The sequence below is a fragment of the Phacochoerus africanus genome, chromosome 12, assembly GCF_016906955.1.
Source record: "Phacochoerus africanus isolate WHEZ1 chromosome 12, ROS_Pafr_v1, whole genome shotgun sequence".
Taxonomy (NCBI): Eukaryota; Metazoa; Chordata; class Mammalia; order Artiodactyla; family Suidae; genus Phacochoerus; species Phacochoerus africanus.
This window is the reverse complement of record NC_062555.1, coordinates 19755299-19772783: the sequence shown is the minus strand read 5'-3', so window position 1 is coordinate 19772783 and position 17485 is coordinate 19755299. Positions and strand designations below refer to the sequence as shown.

At 51.5% G+C, this 17485-nt stretch overlaps 1 protein-coding gene across 1 annotated transcript in view; it reads left to right on the top strand.

The window, feature by feature from the left end:
- PARP1 (poly(ADP-ribose) polymerase 1) overlaps window positions 1-16090 on the top strand; it is a 38312-nt gene extending 22222 nt beyond the window's left edge. The window contains exons 11-23 of the mRNA XM_047754788.1: window positions 284-352; window positions 468-600; window positions 1394-1589; window positions 3158-3286; window positions 6644-6727; window positions 8316-8438; window positions 9267-9395; window positions 10959-11057; window positions 11528-11680; window positions 13375-13502; window positions 14291-14352; window positions 15165-15279; window positions 15536-16090. Of these exons, the coding sequence (XP_047610744.1) occupies window positions 284-352; window positions 468-600; window positions 1394-1589; window positions 3158-3286; window positions 6644-6727; window positions 8316-8438; window positions 9267-9395; window positions 10959-11057; window positions 11528-11680; window positions 13375-13502; window positions 14291-14352; window positions 15165-15279; window positions 15536-15617 (1502 nt within the window). The 3' untranslated portion in view covers window positions 15618-16090. The remainder of the gene's footprint in view (window positions 1-283; window positions 353-467; window positions 601-1393; window positions 1590-3157; window positions 3287-6643; window positions 6728-8315; window positions 8439-9266; window positions 9396-10958; window positions 11058-11527; window positions 11681-13374; window positions 13503-14290; window positions 14353-15164; window positions 15280-15535) is intronic.
- Window positions 16091-17485: the final 1395 nt, after the last annotated feature.

Genomic DNA, 17485 nt, shown 5'->3' with positions numbered 1-17485 from the left:
TGGGCCGCTCCTGCGGCATATGGAGGTTCCCAGGCTAGGGGTTGAATCGGAGCTGTAGCCGCCAGCCTACGCCAGAGCCACAGCAATGCGGGATCCGAGCCATGTCTGCAACCTACACCACAGCTCACGGCAACGCCGGATCGTTAACCCACTGAGCAAGGGCAGAGACCGAACCTGCCACCTCATGGTTCCTAGTCGGGTTCGTTAACCACTGTGCCACGACGGGAACTCCGGGAACTCTTTTTTTAAATGTAATATCTCTATTTCTCTATCTCTTCCCCAGGTGCCAACAAATCTGAAAAAAGAATGAAATTAACTCTTAAAGGAGGAGCAGCCGTGGACCCCGATTCTGGTAAGGAGAGGGGAGTGAGCAAGCAGGCCACACCCCATCCTCCCCTGTCCCAGGAACACCTGCAGACCCCCTTCCCCCCGAGGGGGCAGGATCCCAGGACCCGTGTCTGTGACAGGTCTGGAACACTCGGCCCACGTCCTGGAGAAAGGCGGGAAGGTCTTCAGTGCCACACTCGGCCTGGTGGATATTGTCAAGGGAACCAACTCCTATTACAAGCTGCAGCTCCTGGAGGATGACAAGGAGAGCAGGTGTGTCCTTGGGGGAGGATCATCCAGAGGAGTCTCCACCTCCCCCGATACCCTGGTCTCCCAGCATGGGGGGACCAACCGCCCCACGGAGAACACGGGTGTGCCCCTCATGAGGCCTTCAGTGAGGGAGGGAAGAGGCCGACGCCCCCGGACAGTCTTGCTGTCCTTCCTCATTCATGTTACCAAAGACTCCTCTGTTACCAAGGGGTCTGGGTTTGCTTGAAAAAAAGAAAAACAGTAGTTCCCGTCATGGCTCAGTGGGCCACGAACCCACCTAGTATCTATGAATTTATATACAATAGCCCAGAAAACCAGCAAGAAGCCCCAAATTGTCTTTCCTCCCGCCCCCCTTTACGTCCACACCTGCAGCATATGGAAGTTCCTAGGCTAGGGGTTGAATTGGAACTGCAGCTGCTGGTCTGTGCCACAGCCATAGCCACAGCCAGATCTGAGCCACATCTGTGACCTACACCTTAGCTCACAGCAATGTCAGATCCTTAACCCACTGAGTGAGGCCAGGGATTGAACCCGCATCCTCAGGGGTACTAGTCGGGTTCACAACCCACTGAGCCACAACAGGAACTTCCTGTAACCCTCAGTTTAATAAAAAGTAAAGGTCCTTTATTGTAATAGCTGTTCCTTTGGTTCCTCTGTGCCCATCATCAATATTTTGGGGTGTTTTCAGTTCTTTCTCACTTGAGGGAAATGGCCAGGAAGGGAAACTCATCCTGGTATGTGACCAGCTGACTCACAAATTTGCATCTATTTGGTACTCCTCCTCTTCCCCCCACAGGTACTGGATATTCAGGTCCTGGGGCCGTGTGGGCACTGTAATTGGTAGTAACAAACTGGAGCAGATGCCATCCAAGGAGGATGCCATTGATCATTTTATGAAATTATATGAAGAGAAAACCGGGAATGCCTGGCACTCCAAAAACTTCACAAAGTATCCCAAGAAGTTCTACCCTCTGGAGATTGACTATGGCCAGGTAATCACTTAATCTTCTTATACTGTCTGGTTCTCATGAAAGAAAGGGACACCTTGTTCTTTAAAAAGACATACCGTGTCGGAGTTCCCATCGGGGCTCAGCGGAAACGAATCCAGCTAGCATCCATGAGGACACAGGTTCAGTCCCTGGCCTTGTTCAGTGGGTTAAGGATCCAGCGTTGCCGTGAGCTGTGGTGTAGGTCGCTGATGTGGCTCAGATCCCATGTTGCTGTGGCTGTGGTGTAGGCCAGCAGCTGCAACTCCTAATTTGACCCCCAGCCTGGGAATCTCCATATGCTGCTGGTGTGGCCCTAAAAAGAACAAAGCAAAAAAAAAAGTCAATTTCTTTTCTTTTATTTTTTTAACTCAATGAATTTTATTACATTTATAGTCGTACAACGATCATCACAAAAAAGAAATTGACAAAAAAAGAGCAAAAGCAACTGAGTGTATACCATCTACCTTCTCCTTCATAAAGAATAAAATGGTGACCATTACCAGAAAAAAAAAAAAAAAAGACATACCATGGATCAAATGGCATCATTGGTGAATTCTACCAAACATTTAAAGAATTAATATTGGTCCTTCATAAATTCTTCAAAAAACAGAGGAGGAAGAAACACTTTCCAGCTCATTCTATGAGGCCAGTATTCCCCTGACAACAGAGACGTCACAAGAAAAGGACAGAAGGAGATCCATCTGGGTATAGATGCAAAGTCCTCAACAAAATACTGACAGACTGAATAGCAACACATGAGGACTTAGACACCATGACTGGGTGGGATTTATCCCAAGAGGGCCAGGTTGGTTGTGCAGAAATGAATCAGTGTAACGTAACATGAAAGCAATAAAGAACAGAGGCCAAGTTGCTCCTTAAGCACAACCTGGTTCATAGATTCCAGGTGACATTTCTTGTCTGAACCTATGGTTCATCGTACATAATGCGACTTGTTTCATCACGAAGGTAGAACTGTGGTGACTTGACACGCTCCATTAGGTCACAGGTTTTAGTCTTTGTTGTTGTTGTTGCATGTGAAGGTTGCCAGGCCAGGGAACAAACCTATACCACCACAGCAGTGGCCTGAGCCACCAGGGAACTTCTCAGATTATTTCCTAATAATTTCCTATGATCTGCATTTGTAGCTTGACCATTTCCCTGTGTATCACCAGATAGCAAATCTTTTTTTTTTTTGGTCTTTTTAGGGCTGTACCTGCGGCATGTGGAGGTTCCCAGGCTAGGGGTCAAATTGGAGCTAGCCATAGCAACACCAGATCCAAGCCACATTTGCAAGCTGTACCACAGCTCACGGCAACGCAAGATCTTTAACCCACTGAACGAGTCAGGGATCAAACCCTCGTCCTCATGGATCTTAGTCGGGTTTGTTAACCAATTTGAGCCACAACGGGAACTCCCAGATAGCACATCTTTCTGATTAACACCCAGCCTTTTGGTGCCGGCAGCCGTCTGTCCTGGATCTTTTCTCTGCCTCTCAAGCCCCAGATGCCACCCCCACTGCTCTGCTTGGGTTGTTTCCTTGCAGCTCTTCCCAGTGTTCCTTTTCCCTAAAGGATGAAGAGGCAGTGAAGAAGCTGACAGTAAACCCTGGCACCAAATCCAGGCTGCCCAAGGCAGTGCAGGAACTCATCAAGATGATCTTTGATGTGGAAAGTATGAAGAAAGCCATGGTGGAGTACGAGGTATTGTGTTTTTGTTTGTCTGTGAGCATCTGCTGGGGTTGAGGATTTCAGTGCCCGGCTGGTGCCGAGGCCCAGAGCGCTTGCCCTTCAGGAGAGGCTCAAGGCCTGCTGTGAAATACGTGGTGTGTGGTGGGGGGATGTCCCCTGGGCCCCCAGACCCACCTGCACTTCTCTTATTCTTGCCATGAAGGAGTTTGTGGGCAGGGTTCTTATGCAGCCCAACCAAACGGGCCGCCTGGAGCTGTCAAGCAAAGTGCAGGATGCAGCCCACCTACAGTAAAAGAACTGCTCTGGGGAGTTTCTGTTGTGGCTCAGCGGTTAATGTACCTGACTAACATACATGAGGACACAGGTTTGATCCCTGGCTTAGTGGGTTAAGGATCCGGTGTTGCCATGAGCTGTGGTGTAGGTCACAGATGCAGCTCAGATCTAGCGTTGCTGTGGCTGTGGCATAGGCTGGCAGCTGCAGCACCACTGGACCCCTAGCCTGGGAACCTTCATATGCACTGATGCAGCCCTTAAAAAAAAAAAAAAAAAAGAACTGCTGTGACCTGATTGATAGAGTTGCAAAGAGCTTGACACTCATTTCATCAGATAAAATTCATGCCAGCTGTTTTTCAGAAGGGGTTGGGTCTGAGGCTGGAATGGGGGTGATGGTAGTTGGATTAGTCATGTCTCTGTCCAAGCAGGAATGGGGGCAGAGCTTCCATCCAAGGCCAGGTGTCTTCTGTTTGTTCCCCTGGGAGATGAGTGCAGAAGGGCCTCTTGTTCTTGCTCCCTCTGACATCGGAGTTCTGGGACATTGACCCCAGGAGCAGTCAGAACAGACGTGGTCCAGGCATGGCCGGCAAACAAGCCTTCCCTCCTTCCCCATCCATCGAGCCCAGCAGCATCCAGCTACCCTGAAAACCAAGCAGGGACCAGCAGAGAGGGCGAGAGTTGCAGATCAGCCTTGGCCCTTCTGCCCCTTTGTCCACTGGCTTCCTCCCTGCTGCTTCCCAGCGCCCGCCTAGAGGCTGCCAGACAGCCTGGGACAGGGACATGGGGCAAGTCTGGGTGGCATGAATGACCGGTAGCCTCTGCCCAACAGCATAGTTCCCAGGCGTGGTCCCGCCTGCTGGGGCTGCTCCGGCTCAGCTGTTGTTAGAGAACAAAGTGTTGGGTCACATCCTAGACATCCGCTAACAGGTTTAAAGACGCTAGGGCTCATGCAGGTGCCTCGTTCATATAGATACATAGCCTGACTTGTTTGTTACTTATTTGAACAGGTTGGGGTGGCTCACCAAGAATGTGGGTGCACGAGGAAGAGTAGTGTGCTGGGGCCTGCAGGGGTCATCTTCATTTGACGAACCTTTCAAAAGAAACATCCCACGTGACAGTTCCAGCTTCCTGTGCTCTGGCATATCTACGATTCAGACCCAGTCTCTCTCTGTAAAATGACCTTTTCTTTTTCTTTTTTGGCCGCCCCATAGCATATGGCACTTCCAGGCCAGGGATCAGATCCAAGCTGCAGTTGTGACTTAAGCCACAGCTGTGGCAACACCAGATCCCTAACTCATGGTGTGGGAAGGGGTCGAACCTGCTTCCCAGTTCTCCCAAGACGCCATCGATCCTGTTGTGCCATAGTGGGAGCTCCAGAAGTCACCTTTTTTAGGCTGTTCTACATTAAGACAGGGAACTAGTTGGTTCCCAATGGATGGGCCAGCGTCCTGCTGCTGGAAGGCAGGATATGGGGAGTGGGACCCCCACTTCCAGCCTGATGGGCCCCATGGGATCGGGCAGCCAGGTAGTTAAGTAAACAGTAACCAGGGCATCCGAGCTCCCCCTTGGAGCCAGGTGAGCCCTGCACCCTCATACCAGCGAAGGCACTGGCAGGAGGCACCCTGCTGTGTCCAGGGCCCAGGCTGCAGCCCCCGAAGCCTCCCACTGGCCGTGGCTATACCTCTCAGTGCCCTGAACCCAGGCCTCTCTCCCACTTTGCACTTTCTCCCTAAATGGAGCTGCTGCATCACCCCTGCCGGACAGCTGGTGTTAGTGGAGCCCTGCTCTTGTTCTTGAGGCCTGCGTGTATGTTTTTGAGGGGATAGGTAAGAGAAGCCAGGTCTTTTTAAAATAAACACCAAAATTACACAGCTCAGGGAAACAGCCCCACCCCCAAGCCCCAAAAGCATCTGCTCTCACTCTGGTCACACTGACCTTGGCCAGAAAGCCCTTTGGTGTGGCTCCGTTAGCATTGTTTTAGAGCCAGCTTGTAGTCCGTACCGAGGTCACTTTGCTCTTTTCCTGTACCGTGTTCTCGGCTCAGAATAGATTATCCACCTTCTTCCCTGGACTTAGCTCCAGCTATTTAACTCTTCCCCGAAACCAGCTCTCCCCTTGGGATGGACGGCATTGAGGGTACAGAGACACAGATGTGCCACGGCCTGTGGTCATCATTAGGCATTGTCACTACTGAGCCCTGATGGATGCTGAGGGGCTGTGAGCACCTTTACTTCTCGTGTCATGAGTCACCGTAGAAATTCCATTTCTCAGACTGCCTGTGTGGCTCCATCTTTGTTCCCAGAGCCTGCAGGTGCCAGAGGTTTCAACATGCACAAATGCAGTCCTGGGTGGGGAGCTCCAGGGTCTGCTGGGAACAACCTGGGGACAGTGACTCAGGAAGCAGAGAGAGGAGGGGGAGCACTGTGGCAGGAGGGGTGGGCAGCCAAGCATTCAGGCAGGTGACTCCTGCAGGGAGTGGGTGCTGTTTATAGGTGGGAAACCGTGGCTGAGAGTGAGTGCCCCACCCGCTAGCAGGTGACCAGAGTCCTGCTCTTTCCACTGCAGCCAGCCCATCACCCCCTCGGTGGGTCCCCAAGGTGTTAGGGGCAGCAGCAGCATCGTAGGAACATATTTAACCTTTGAGCTGACTGATTTGAAAGGAACACTGGTGACTCAGTGTCAGTATGGGTGTTCAGGAGGGAGTCCTTTTAGACATAACTTTCAGCACTTCATGGTTCTTGTCTTCCGGCTGAAAACGGCCTTGCCTCTGAGACCCTGGGGAGGGCTTCCTGGGCGCACCCTCACCCTCATGTGGCAATTAAGTGGGAGTCCTGCTGTGTCACCTTCAGGCGCGGAGCAGTTTCAAACCGAGCACAGGTGGGTTTAACACTGCCGTCAATGAAGTGAGCAAGGACCTCTCGCAGTAGGGATGGGCTGCAAAGCCCGTGGGCTTGGCTCAGTGGGTCGCCCCAGGACAGATTTCTGACTGCTACCCTCAGAAGGCCTGGGTGGGGGTTGGGGGCGCTCAGTCTGGCTCTGCTGTCATCGCTGCACAAAGCTCGGCTTTCAAAGGGAAAAATCCCCCTGTCTCCTCAGATTGACCTTCAGAAGATGCCGTTGGGGAAGCTGAGCAAAAGGCAGATCCAGGCCGCATACGCCATCCTCAGTGAGGTCCAGCAGGTAAGTGAGGGACCCTCTTCTCCAGCTGCCCTCCTCCTGGGGGTCTCCTGCCTCCCCCCCCCCCCCGCCCCATCTGGGGGCATGGCAGTACATTTATGAGGTGAGTGAAAGAGACCTGCTGGCTCACGGTTATTCAGATGTTTTTCACGTCAAGAATGACGAGTGCTCCTTGCAGAAAGTTCCCAGTGCTAGTGAATTAACGATGTTTTCCCGTATCAGGGACAGTAAACTCCTATCTTGAGAAATTTGGTTCTCCTGCCTCATAAAAATGTTCTTTAAAGTTAAACATTGTCTTGCTTTCTTGCATTTGTGTTCCTTCAACATCAACTTTCCGAGCATCTGCCAAGGTTCCTCCAGTCCCAGAGCTTCTAGCTGTGCCCTGAAGGGACTGGAGGGTCCCCCTGTGTTTGTGGGCATCATGCATTCTCCATGTGTGAAAGCAGAAGAGCCGGTGGGAGCCCAAGGTGGGACCGCCAGGTGGACCTCTGGCTGCTGCAGTTAAATCCAGTGACAGCTGGTCCTGCACGGGGTCCTTATGCTTATTGCCCACTGCCTGGGGCCTGAAAGTCTTGCCTCAGCTCAGATTCTTTCCTGTTCCAGAGCTTCCACAATGAGGGGCTGGAAGAGTGTTCTTTGCTCCTTGCACAGAGCCAACTGCAGCACAGGCAGCAGTTTACAATGTGGAAGAAGAAGCCCGTCTCAGTGAGATGCAGGCTTGGGGCTTGGTACCTGTAGGGTGCCAACTCATTGCCCTCTTACCATCCTTTAGGCACCTATGAGGCCAAGTATGCAGGGACTAGTGGCCCAGCACTTCCACTTCTGTGCATGTACTGAGCGCCTTCTGCATAAAGCTCTAATTGGCACTGTGGTATAAGGAGAGGCCCGCCTTTCTGTGCCTGGCCTCCTAGACCTCCAGGGTCAATCAGAATGAATTCCCTGAGTGTTCCCATTGTGGCTCAGTGGTAATGAGCCAGCTAGTATCCATGACTTTGCAGGTTTGATCACTTGTCCCACTCAGTGGGTTAAAGGATCTGGTGTTGCTGTGGCTGTGGTGTAAGCCGGCAGCTGCAGCTCCAATTAGACCCCCAGCCTGGAAACCCCCATGTACCGACAATGCTGCCCTAAAAAGAAAAAAAAAAAGGAATTCCCTGCCTTAAATGTAAAGGTCATTGGCTGAAGGGGCCTGACTGAATTTTGTAGCAGTGGGTTTTTTCCCCCCCTTGAAGATATTATTATGAAATGTTTTCAGACTTAGAAAAAGTTGAATTTTACAGCATCAGCCGTGAGCTCACCCCCTAGATGCTGCAGGCAATATTTTGCACAATAGGGGAGGTTTATGTGTCCTGACCCGCTCTCTATACAAATGAGATTCTATACGGGAGGCCCAGTATGTGCTGAGCCACCAGTTTGAGGTCCGGCTGATACCCCAGCTAAGTGACGGCCCCCTGAGAGTTCCCCTGTGTCTCCTGGCTGTGCACGCACCAGCTGCCTTGGGACTTGCCTGCAGCACCCAGCTCCCAGGGAGAACAGCCCGGTGCTGAGGGTTCAATGCTGCCTCAGTCTTGTTCCTCTGTCCCCTCTCCTAAAGGCCGTGTCCCAGGGCAGCAGCGACTCCCAGATCCTGGATCTCTCAAATCGATTCTACACCTTGATCCCCCACGACTTTGGGATGAAGAAGCCTCCACTGCTGAACAATGCGGACAGCGTGCAGGTAGCACCGGGGTTCAGGAGGATCCTGGGTCTCAGGCGGTGCTGGGCTGGGTGTGGCTCTCTTCCAGTGCAGGAGGCACACTCGGGGCCCTCATCTTGAAGTGGGGTTTCTGGGGTTCCCGTTGCGGCCCAGCAGGTTACAAACCCAACTAGTATCCATGAGGATATGGATTCGTTCCCTGGCCTCACGCAGTGGGTTAAAGGATCCAGCGCTGCCATGAGCTATGGTGTAGGTCACAGACATGGCTCAGATCCCATGTTGCAGTGGCTGTAGCGTAGGCCAGCAGCTGCAGCTCCAGTTGGACCCCGAGCCTGGAGATTTCCATGTGCCCTGGGGATCCAAGATCCACTTCTTGGATCGCAAATCCAAGAAGTGCGATCTCTGCCCTTTTGGGAGCCTGAACAGTTGGTTTTCCTGCCCTTGCTAGACCACATCAGGCTGCGGAAAAGGAGCCATGAGGGATGTACCTTCCTCCCAGCTTCAGAAGGGAACCAGGGATCATTCCGCACCTGTCACCTGAGTGCTCGAGAGGAAAGGGATGTACCTTCCTCCCAGCTTCAGAAGGGAGCCAGGGATCATTCCGCACCTGTCACCTGAGCGCTCGAGAGGAAAGGGTTCATACGTGTAGTCCTCTTCTCCCCCAGGGAGTAAGTCCTCGATAGCTGTCCAGAAACCCTGAGGAGCGTTGGCTGTGATGGTGATACACTGGCCCTAAGCAGCTGGGAAGGACCCTTTCACTGTTGGACACTATCTGCATGTGGATTTTCTGTGCCAAAACTGAGTCTTTCTCCCACATCTTGGCTCAAGGTTTTTCTTTTGTTCCTCCAGGCCAAGGTGGAAATGCTAGACAACCTACTGGACATCGAGGTGGCCTACAGTCTGCTCAGGGGTGGTTCTGATGACAGCAGCAAGGACCCCATTGATGTCAACTATGAGAAGCTCAAAACTGATATTAAGGTAACGGGTCCACCCTTTCTGAAACATCCAGAGCCTTCATCCAGGGGGTGGTGGTTCCCAAAATTGAACGTGCATCAGAATCTTGTGGAATGGGCCTTCCCATTGGTGACTCAGCTAGTATCTAGGAGAATTTGGATTCAATCCCTGGCCTCACTCAGTGGGTTAAGCTGCAGCTCCACTTCGACCCCTAGCTTGGGAACTTTTCTAGGTACAGCCCTAAAAAGACAAAAAAAAAAAAAAGGAAAAGGAAGATAGAAATGAACTTATTTACAAAACAGAAACAGACTCACAGATCTGGAAATCAAACTTATGGTTACGTAGGGGAAATGGGGTTGGGGGGGAGGGTTAAATCAGAAGGTTGGGAATAACTGCTTGGGGGGCTGGAAGGCAGGGGGCACTTCCGTGCTGTTGGAGGCTTGGACAGAAGTCATCCGGCCTAGGCCAACAGGAGAAGGAAAGTTTGCCTCAGCCCCTAGCTTGCCCTGGCCTTGAGGCTGGTCTCACACCTCCTGCGTGCCTCCCTTCCCTGCAGTGTTAGGGGGTCCAAAGGCACGAGGATCTGTTGAACCTGGTTTGATGTGTTGACATCACTAAAAAGAGCCTTTACTCCATGCTTAGGACAGAGCATAGGTCTGTGGGTCTCCACAGGGTAGACCCCAGATGGCTTGGTTCTTTGTAAAGGGTTGTTATTCTCTGCATTTATGATTCTGAAACTTTTTAGTTAAGGGGCAGGGAAAAGAGCAGAATTCCTGAGTTCTCTGAACATTGGTAAGAATATGGAAACAGAAGAGTACATTCACAGCCTTCCCCGTAACACTCATGTTTATTTAGCATAGATTACATTTTTTGACCATTATTTAGTGGGTGTTTACTCTGGACCACAACGTGTAAGGATTCTGAAGAGATGGCACACATGTCCCCATCCTCAAAACCCCTGTATTCTGCCAGATCCTTGCTGCTTTCGATTGCAAAAGCCTTTTTTGGGGGGGGCCACTCCACGGCATACAGAGTTCCCAAGCCAGGGATCAGAGCTGAGCCGCAGTCTTGACCTAAACCACAACTGTGGCCAATGCTGGATCCCTAAACCACTGTGCCAGGCCAGGGATCAAACCTGCATCCCATAGCTCCCAAGATGCTGTGGATCCCATTGTGCCACATTGGAAACTCCTGATTGCAGATCTTGACTCTGGGGTGTCCCCTGGCCCCGATGTTTTAACTCCCCATGGACTAGACTGTTACCTGGAGGCAGCTCCTTATTCTGGAGGTCCCCGTTCCCAGAGAGTGAACCCCATGTTGATTGCTTTCCTGGTGTCCCTGAGCATAGGATTTTAAGACAGAAGCAAGGCCAGGATCCTCTTGCAATCCAGATAGATGGGGAAGAAGCTGGTGCCTGGGGAGCTGGGGCTGCTGGCCCAGCCTCTGCCCTGGAATGTGGTGGGGCCGGGAGCATGAGCCACTGGCCCACCTGGGCTTCCACACGGGCCGTGTGTTATATGTGTTGTCACCTGCCTCCATGTGGCTCTCCTGGGGTCTCCTTTGCCCTGATTCCCACATTTCTTCTAGGTGGTGGACAGGGATTCTGAAGAAGCCGAGACCATCAGGAAGTACGTTAAGAACACTCACGCAACCACACACAATGCATATGACTTGGAAGTTATCGATGTAAGGCTCCCCCCCGTCCCTCTTTGCCCTGCCAGCTCTTCTCTGCTCATCCCTCCAGCCTGGGCCTGGGCCTGGGTGCAGGAGAGCAGTTTACTCTGTTTTAAATAGCCAGAGGAAGTGATTCATTTGTTTGTGAAGCAGAAAAATTCACAGTCTTAGGGTTTGGGGATGGCTTTTTGTTCTGTTTTAAAGGACATTCCCTACCCCAAAACCTAGTTTTGGAATAGAACTAGTATCAGGGAGCCCAAGCAATGTGCCTCAGGTGGACGGGGTCTACACACCGTGTAGGTCCCACCAGATGGGACCTAGACCAGCCGTGTTGCTCCACCCCAACTGACAGAAACACCTTACAGACAACAGGCCTCACGTTTTGCAGCTCTGGGGACGCCTGGGCTGTTCTCCTGTGTCCATGAACCCCAGTATGACAGCGGTGCCATCCATCTCTCTGCTTTATTTACTGCTCCGACCAGATCTTTAAGATCGAGCGTGAAGGGGAGAGCCAGCGTTACAAGCCGTTTAAGCAGCTGCATAACCGGAGGTTGCTGTGGCACGGGTCCAGGACCACCAACTTCGCCGGGATCTTGTCCCAGGGTCTCCGGATAGCCCCACCTGAAGCACCTGTGGTACGTGCCCAGCCTGGGGAGCTGGGGGGAGGGCTTGTCTCTGCAGCCATCTCCACTCGAGCTCTATGGGGGCTCGGGTGAGAAGCCCAGACCCCAGTGAATAAGGGGCCTTGGTTAAAGACATGGGTGACAGAGTTCCCGTCGTGGCTCAGTGGAAACAAATCTGACTGGTATCCATGAGGACGCAGGTTTGATCCCTGGCCTCGCTCAGTGGGTTACGGATCCGGTGTTGCCGTGAGCTGTGGTGGAGGTCGCAGACACAGCTCGGATCTGGTGTTGCTGTGGCTGTGGTGTAGGCCGGCAGCTGCAGCCCTGGCTGATCCCCTAACTTGGGAACCTTCATATGCTGCCAGTGCGGCCCTGAAAAGACAAAAATAAATAAAGACATGGGTGTTGGCTCAGCTGAGGCTGATACAGTGAATGTTGCCAGGCGTCCCTCTCCTGACCCTCAGCAAGGCTGTAGCAGTAAGGGTATCAAGTGTAGTTCTGAGAACAATGAAGGTGAAGTCCAGGCCCTGCCCTGAACGCTCATTGGATGTGTTGACGGCTAGAGAGCAGGCTTTGGCCGCAGGCCAGGCTGGGTTCAGACGTGCCTCTCCCACCTGCTGGCTAGTGACCTCCGTGAGCTTCAGCATCTGCCTCAGTACCACGTGCTGAAAAAGAGAGGCCAACCCAGACCTAAGGGATCGCTGTGTCACCTGCTGGGCTGTAGACCTGACCTGCTGGGAAGGAAGTTAAGAATGGTCTTCCAAGCCTCTTTTGTGGTTGTTGAAAGTAGGGAGTGGAGTTCCCATTACGGCCCAGTGGTTGGGAGCCCGACTAGTCTCCATGAGGATTCGAGTTCAATCCCTGGCCTAACTCAGTGGGTTAAGGATCCAGTGTTGCCACAAGCTGCAGCCTAAGCCACTGATGGGGCTTGGATCCTGCGTTGCTGTGGCTGTGGTGTAGGTGGGCAGCTGCAGCTCCAGTTTGATCCCTAGCCTGGGCACCTCCACATGCCACAGGTTTGGCCTTAAAAAAGATGAAAAAAAAAAAAAGATGAAAAAGTGGGGAGCAAAGAGGCTTAACAACTGGACTCATGGCTTCTGGGCAGTAGCTTGTACCTCAGGCAGATATCCTACCCACTCTGAACCTTGTTTTTGTTTCTTCTTCTTTTTTTTCTTTTTGGGTGCCCCTCAGCATATGGGCTTCCCAGGCCAGGGATCAGATCTGAGCTGCAGTTGCAGTTTCGGCAGTGCCGGCTCCTTTAACCCACTGTGCTGGGCTGGGGATCAAACCCATGCCCTGGCCCTGCATAGATGCCACTAATCCCCTTCCGCCACAGCAGGGACTCCCTGAACCTCATTTTCAAAAAAGGAGTAAAAATAATGGTCCTGTTTAGGGGGTGCTGACACTTGCCAGGCCCTAGTCTAAAAAGCAGCTGTCAGTGACGTACTTCGTTTTCACAGTGGCACCGTGGGGTCCTTTTCCCCAAGTTCAGAGAAGAAGCTAGGGTCCAGAGAGTAATTTTTCATAGCCTGTTGGTACCTGGCAGAGCTGGAATCTGAACAGCTTGATCCTGAGCCCAGGCCTCTGTCCCCTGTGGGGGGGATACTGTGGGACTCAGTGATGGCTCCCAGTGGGCTCTCAGTAAGCAGGTAATGCTGCTAGGTTCCCGCTGGAAGGTTCTCAGCTGTCCCTTTTCCACCCTCCAGACGGGCTACATGTTTGGGAAGGGGATCTATTTCGCCGACATGGTCTCCAAGAGTGCCAACTACTGCCACACGTCCCAGGGAGACCCCATAGGCTTGATCCTGTTGGGAGAAGTTGCCCTTGGAAACATGTGAGTAACCCTGGTTTTGGGGTGGGTGGCACTTGATGGGGCTGGATGGGATGAGTGTCCCTTAGCTGGGAGGTGATCCTGGCAATTTCTCAGCACCCACCAGTTAGGCGTGTCCTAGGTGCCCGTTGGAGTCATGTTGGAAATGGAGGAGAGACGGGAATGTGGCCGGGCCTCGGGAGCTGGCAGCATCCATTTTCTGTGTACTGGGAGCACCGAGCTTGGCTTGCACCAAGGATGGTCAGCTCGGGCCCCTCTGCCCGGCTGACAATGTTAATGTTTTCTGTCCGAGACCAACCCACATTGATCTGGAGTCTTAACCCCAGTTCCAGATTTCCCACAAAAAATCTGAGTGGTCCAGCTGGGATTGGTTGTCCAGCGTGGTCCCATCAGCCAGGACCAGAGAGAGCGGGCGGTATAACAGAGCAGACGGGACCCAGCCATCATGAGCTACTTGGAAACCCCCAGAGCAGCCAGCACACCGCAGCTCTGCACAGGCTGTTCCTGAAGCGGCCCTGTGGCAGTGGTCATTGGCACCATCTCTTGAAAGGCATTGCACCTCCAGAACTCCATAGGTCTTGGGGCGGCCAGAAAAGAGATGAAGGGAAAAAGAGGCACTTCGCCCGCAGTTTCTGGAGACAGAGCAGGAGAGAAAGCCTAGCAGCGAAGGTGGACTGCGTCCTCAGCATGTTTTTCTAAACGTCGCCCATGACTTGCTCTGCTAAGCAGACTGTTGGTCTGAGAGCTCGGTGACCTTGAAGGCTCTTCTGAACCTGCTTTCTGTTCAATAGGTATGAGCTGAAGCACGCTTCGCACATCAGCAAGTTACCCAAGGGCAAGCACAGTGTCAAAGGTATGGTGATTGGTGCTCCTAAAGTGGCCCCTACCGCAGCACTGGGAGGAGGCTCTCTTTCCCCCAAAGCCACAATTTCTGTGGCTAGGTTAAAAGTTCATTAAAAAAGAAAAGAAAAAAGTTTTGATGCTGTGGCTGGAGGTAGTGTCACAAATACCATGAAATAGAGTCCTTCCTGATTTGCGCTCCTGTGAGGTGTGTTGGCTTTGAGTTTTTACCTGACTCTTAGCTACATTGGCAGTGTCTGGAGCCTGGATTTGGATTGCTGCAGCTCGTAGCATGCAACAATTTAATCTCCCACCACCTAGTTGAAGCCACTGCTTTGGAATTCCACTCAGGGGGCCGGGAGGCAGGGGGCACTTCTATGCCGTGAAGCTCAGTGAAGGCTGATAACCGGGAACTTGGTGTTTTGTGTCTGGAAGAAGGATACACTATAGGATTTGTATGTCTTTTTTTTTTTTTTGTCTTTTTTGTCTTTTTGCCTTTACTAGGCCCGCTCCCACGGCATATGGAAGTTCCCAGGCTAGGGGTCTAATCGGAGCTGTAGCCTCTGGCCTACACCATAGCCACAGCAACGCCAGATCCAAGCCGAGTCTGCAACCTACACTACAGCTCATGGCAACGCTGGATCCTTAACCCACTGAGCAAGGCCAGGGATCAAACCTGCAACCTCCTGGTTCCTAGTCAGGGTCATTAACCACTGCGCCACGACGGGAACTCCGGATTTGTATGTCTTTTAAATGAACACATAGATCCAACCTAAAACCTCATCTCTTCCCACCAACCCTCTCATTCTGCCTGCTGTTTTTCAGGCTTAGGCAAAACGACCCCTGACCCCGCAGCCAGTATTACTATGGATGGTGTGGAGGTTCCTCTTGGGACCGGGATCCCATCTGGTGTGAACGATACCTGTCTGCTGTATAACGAGTATCCTTTTCTGAGTGTGCCATGAGAGTCCGAAAAGAATGTTCTGGGGCTGAGAGTCGCCTAGGCTGCCGGTGAACCCAGGGCAGACCGACTAGAGCCAGTCCTGGGGTGAGTCTCACAGTGAAGCCTTGCCCTCCATGGTCTCCCTGTTCGGGTGAGACCTGAGCCCCTACCTGGGGGACTTGGCAGGGTGCGGCCAGCTTGGCCAGCAAGCACTTTCTCAAACCATTGGCTCCTTGACACGCCTCCCCCTCAGGTACATTGTCTACGATATCGCTCAGGTCAATCTCAAGTATCTACTGAAGCTGAAATTCAACTTTAAGACGTCCCTGTGGTGAGCTGTGAGCCGCAGCCCCAGGATCGTGGGGTGTCACCCCACGTGCTGTGCACCAACCAACCAGGCAGAAACCTCGGCCAAGTTGCCGAGGGATGGTACCTTCACTGAATCTCCTTAGAAAGGATTTATATGAACACTTGGTCACATGTTAGTGATTTTCCCAACTTTTCCAATCCGTTGTCTGTGTTGGTCGGGGTGGGGGGGCGGTCGTTTGGGGCTTCTTTCCTGCCAGCCATAACCCTGGTAGGTACAACTGACAATAGGGGAAACGTTGGGGAGGGTTTTGTTTTTGTTTTGCGTCTAGACTAGTCCAGCGAAAGAACCTTGCAAGCCACCTTATAACGTCTGCCTTACTGGTTTCCCCAGGGAAGGAAAAAAATAATCTTCCACCCTTATTTCTAAGTGTTCATCTTTAGTTTTGGAAAAACGTTATGCATTTATTTTAAGGTCAAAATAAAAACTAATTTCATACTATTTAATCTTTTTTATTTTGCATTTTATTGTCTCCCTTTAGCTTTTTGTTGTTGTCTGTTTGGGTTTGGGGGGGGGTTGTTTTCTTTGGTTTTTTGGCAAGGAATGTAGGGAGACCAAAAGAAGGAACATTAACAATTTCTTAGAAGCAAAAGGCATTTTCCTTTTCTGGAGACATTTGAATGTGGATGCTTTCAGAATATGTAGTTTTTTGGTTTTTTCTTGTTTTTGTGTCTTTTTAGAGCTGTACCCGCGGCATATGGAGGTTCCCAGGGTAGGGGTCGAATCGAAGCTACAGCTGCCAGCCTACACCACAGCCACAGCAACGCAGGATCCTAAACCCACTGAGCAAGGCCAGGGATCGAACCCGTGTCCTCATGGATACTAATTGGAGTTGTTACCCTCTGACCCATGATGGGAACTCCTTTAAGAGTAATTTCAAAAGTAAATTTTAAGAGTAAATTTAAGTCGCATTTGAAATTCCTAACTTTCCTACGAGCAATTTTGTCTGCTAAATTAAAAATATATTGCCAAAATACCCCAGGGCTAGTAGTAATTCTTGAATTAAAATGGGAATGGCTTCTGTATTGCTGCATTGTGGTTTTAGTCTCATTCTGATTATGGATCTGGTTAATCTTCACGGTGCAAGGGCCACAGCGACTTGGGGGGAGGTCGTTTGTACTCATATCTGAAACCGCAGAATGTGCCAGGCAACAAACAGCAGGGCCTAATAGGAATGCCTGGCCTGAGTGACAGAAAACCCAGCATAGAGGGCATTCTTCTTTATCTTCAGTTTATCAGATACTCAGTGGCGATAGAACACATGTCAGCATGTTCTTCTCTTCTAAGGGATATTATTTTACAGCTACTGTATTGCCTCATCCTACTACATATGTGAATACGAGGCTTATTAAATATTTACTTTTCATCCCCCGAAAGCCAGGGTGGTATCTTACGACACTGTGGACCTTTTACAGAGGCTGGGGAGTGTAGGCCAGAAGGGAGAGTCACAGGCAAGAGAAGCTGCCATCTTCACCCCAAAAGTTGCCCCTTTTCTTTGGTTAGAGAAACAGAAGACATATTTCAAGACGAGAAAGGAGGAGTTCCTCTTGTGGCTCAGCAGGTTACGAACCTGACTGGTATCCATGAGGATGCGGGTTTGATCCCTGGTGTCGCTCGTGGGTTAAGGATCGGTGTTGCCATGAGCTGAGGTGTAGGCTGGCAGCTGTAGCTCTGATTCTACCCCTTGCCTGGGAACTTCCATATGCCACAGATGAAGCCTTAAAAAGAAAAAAAAAGGAGTTCCCCTCGTGGCGCAGTGGTTAACGAATCCGACTAGGAACCATGAGGTTGCGGGTTCGGTCCCTGCCCTTGCTCAGTGGGTTAATGATCCGGCGT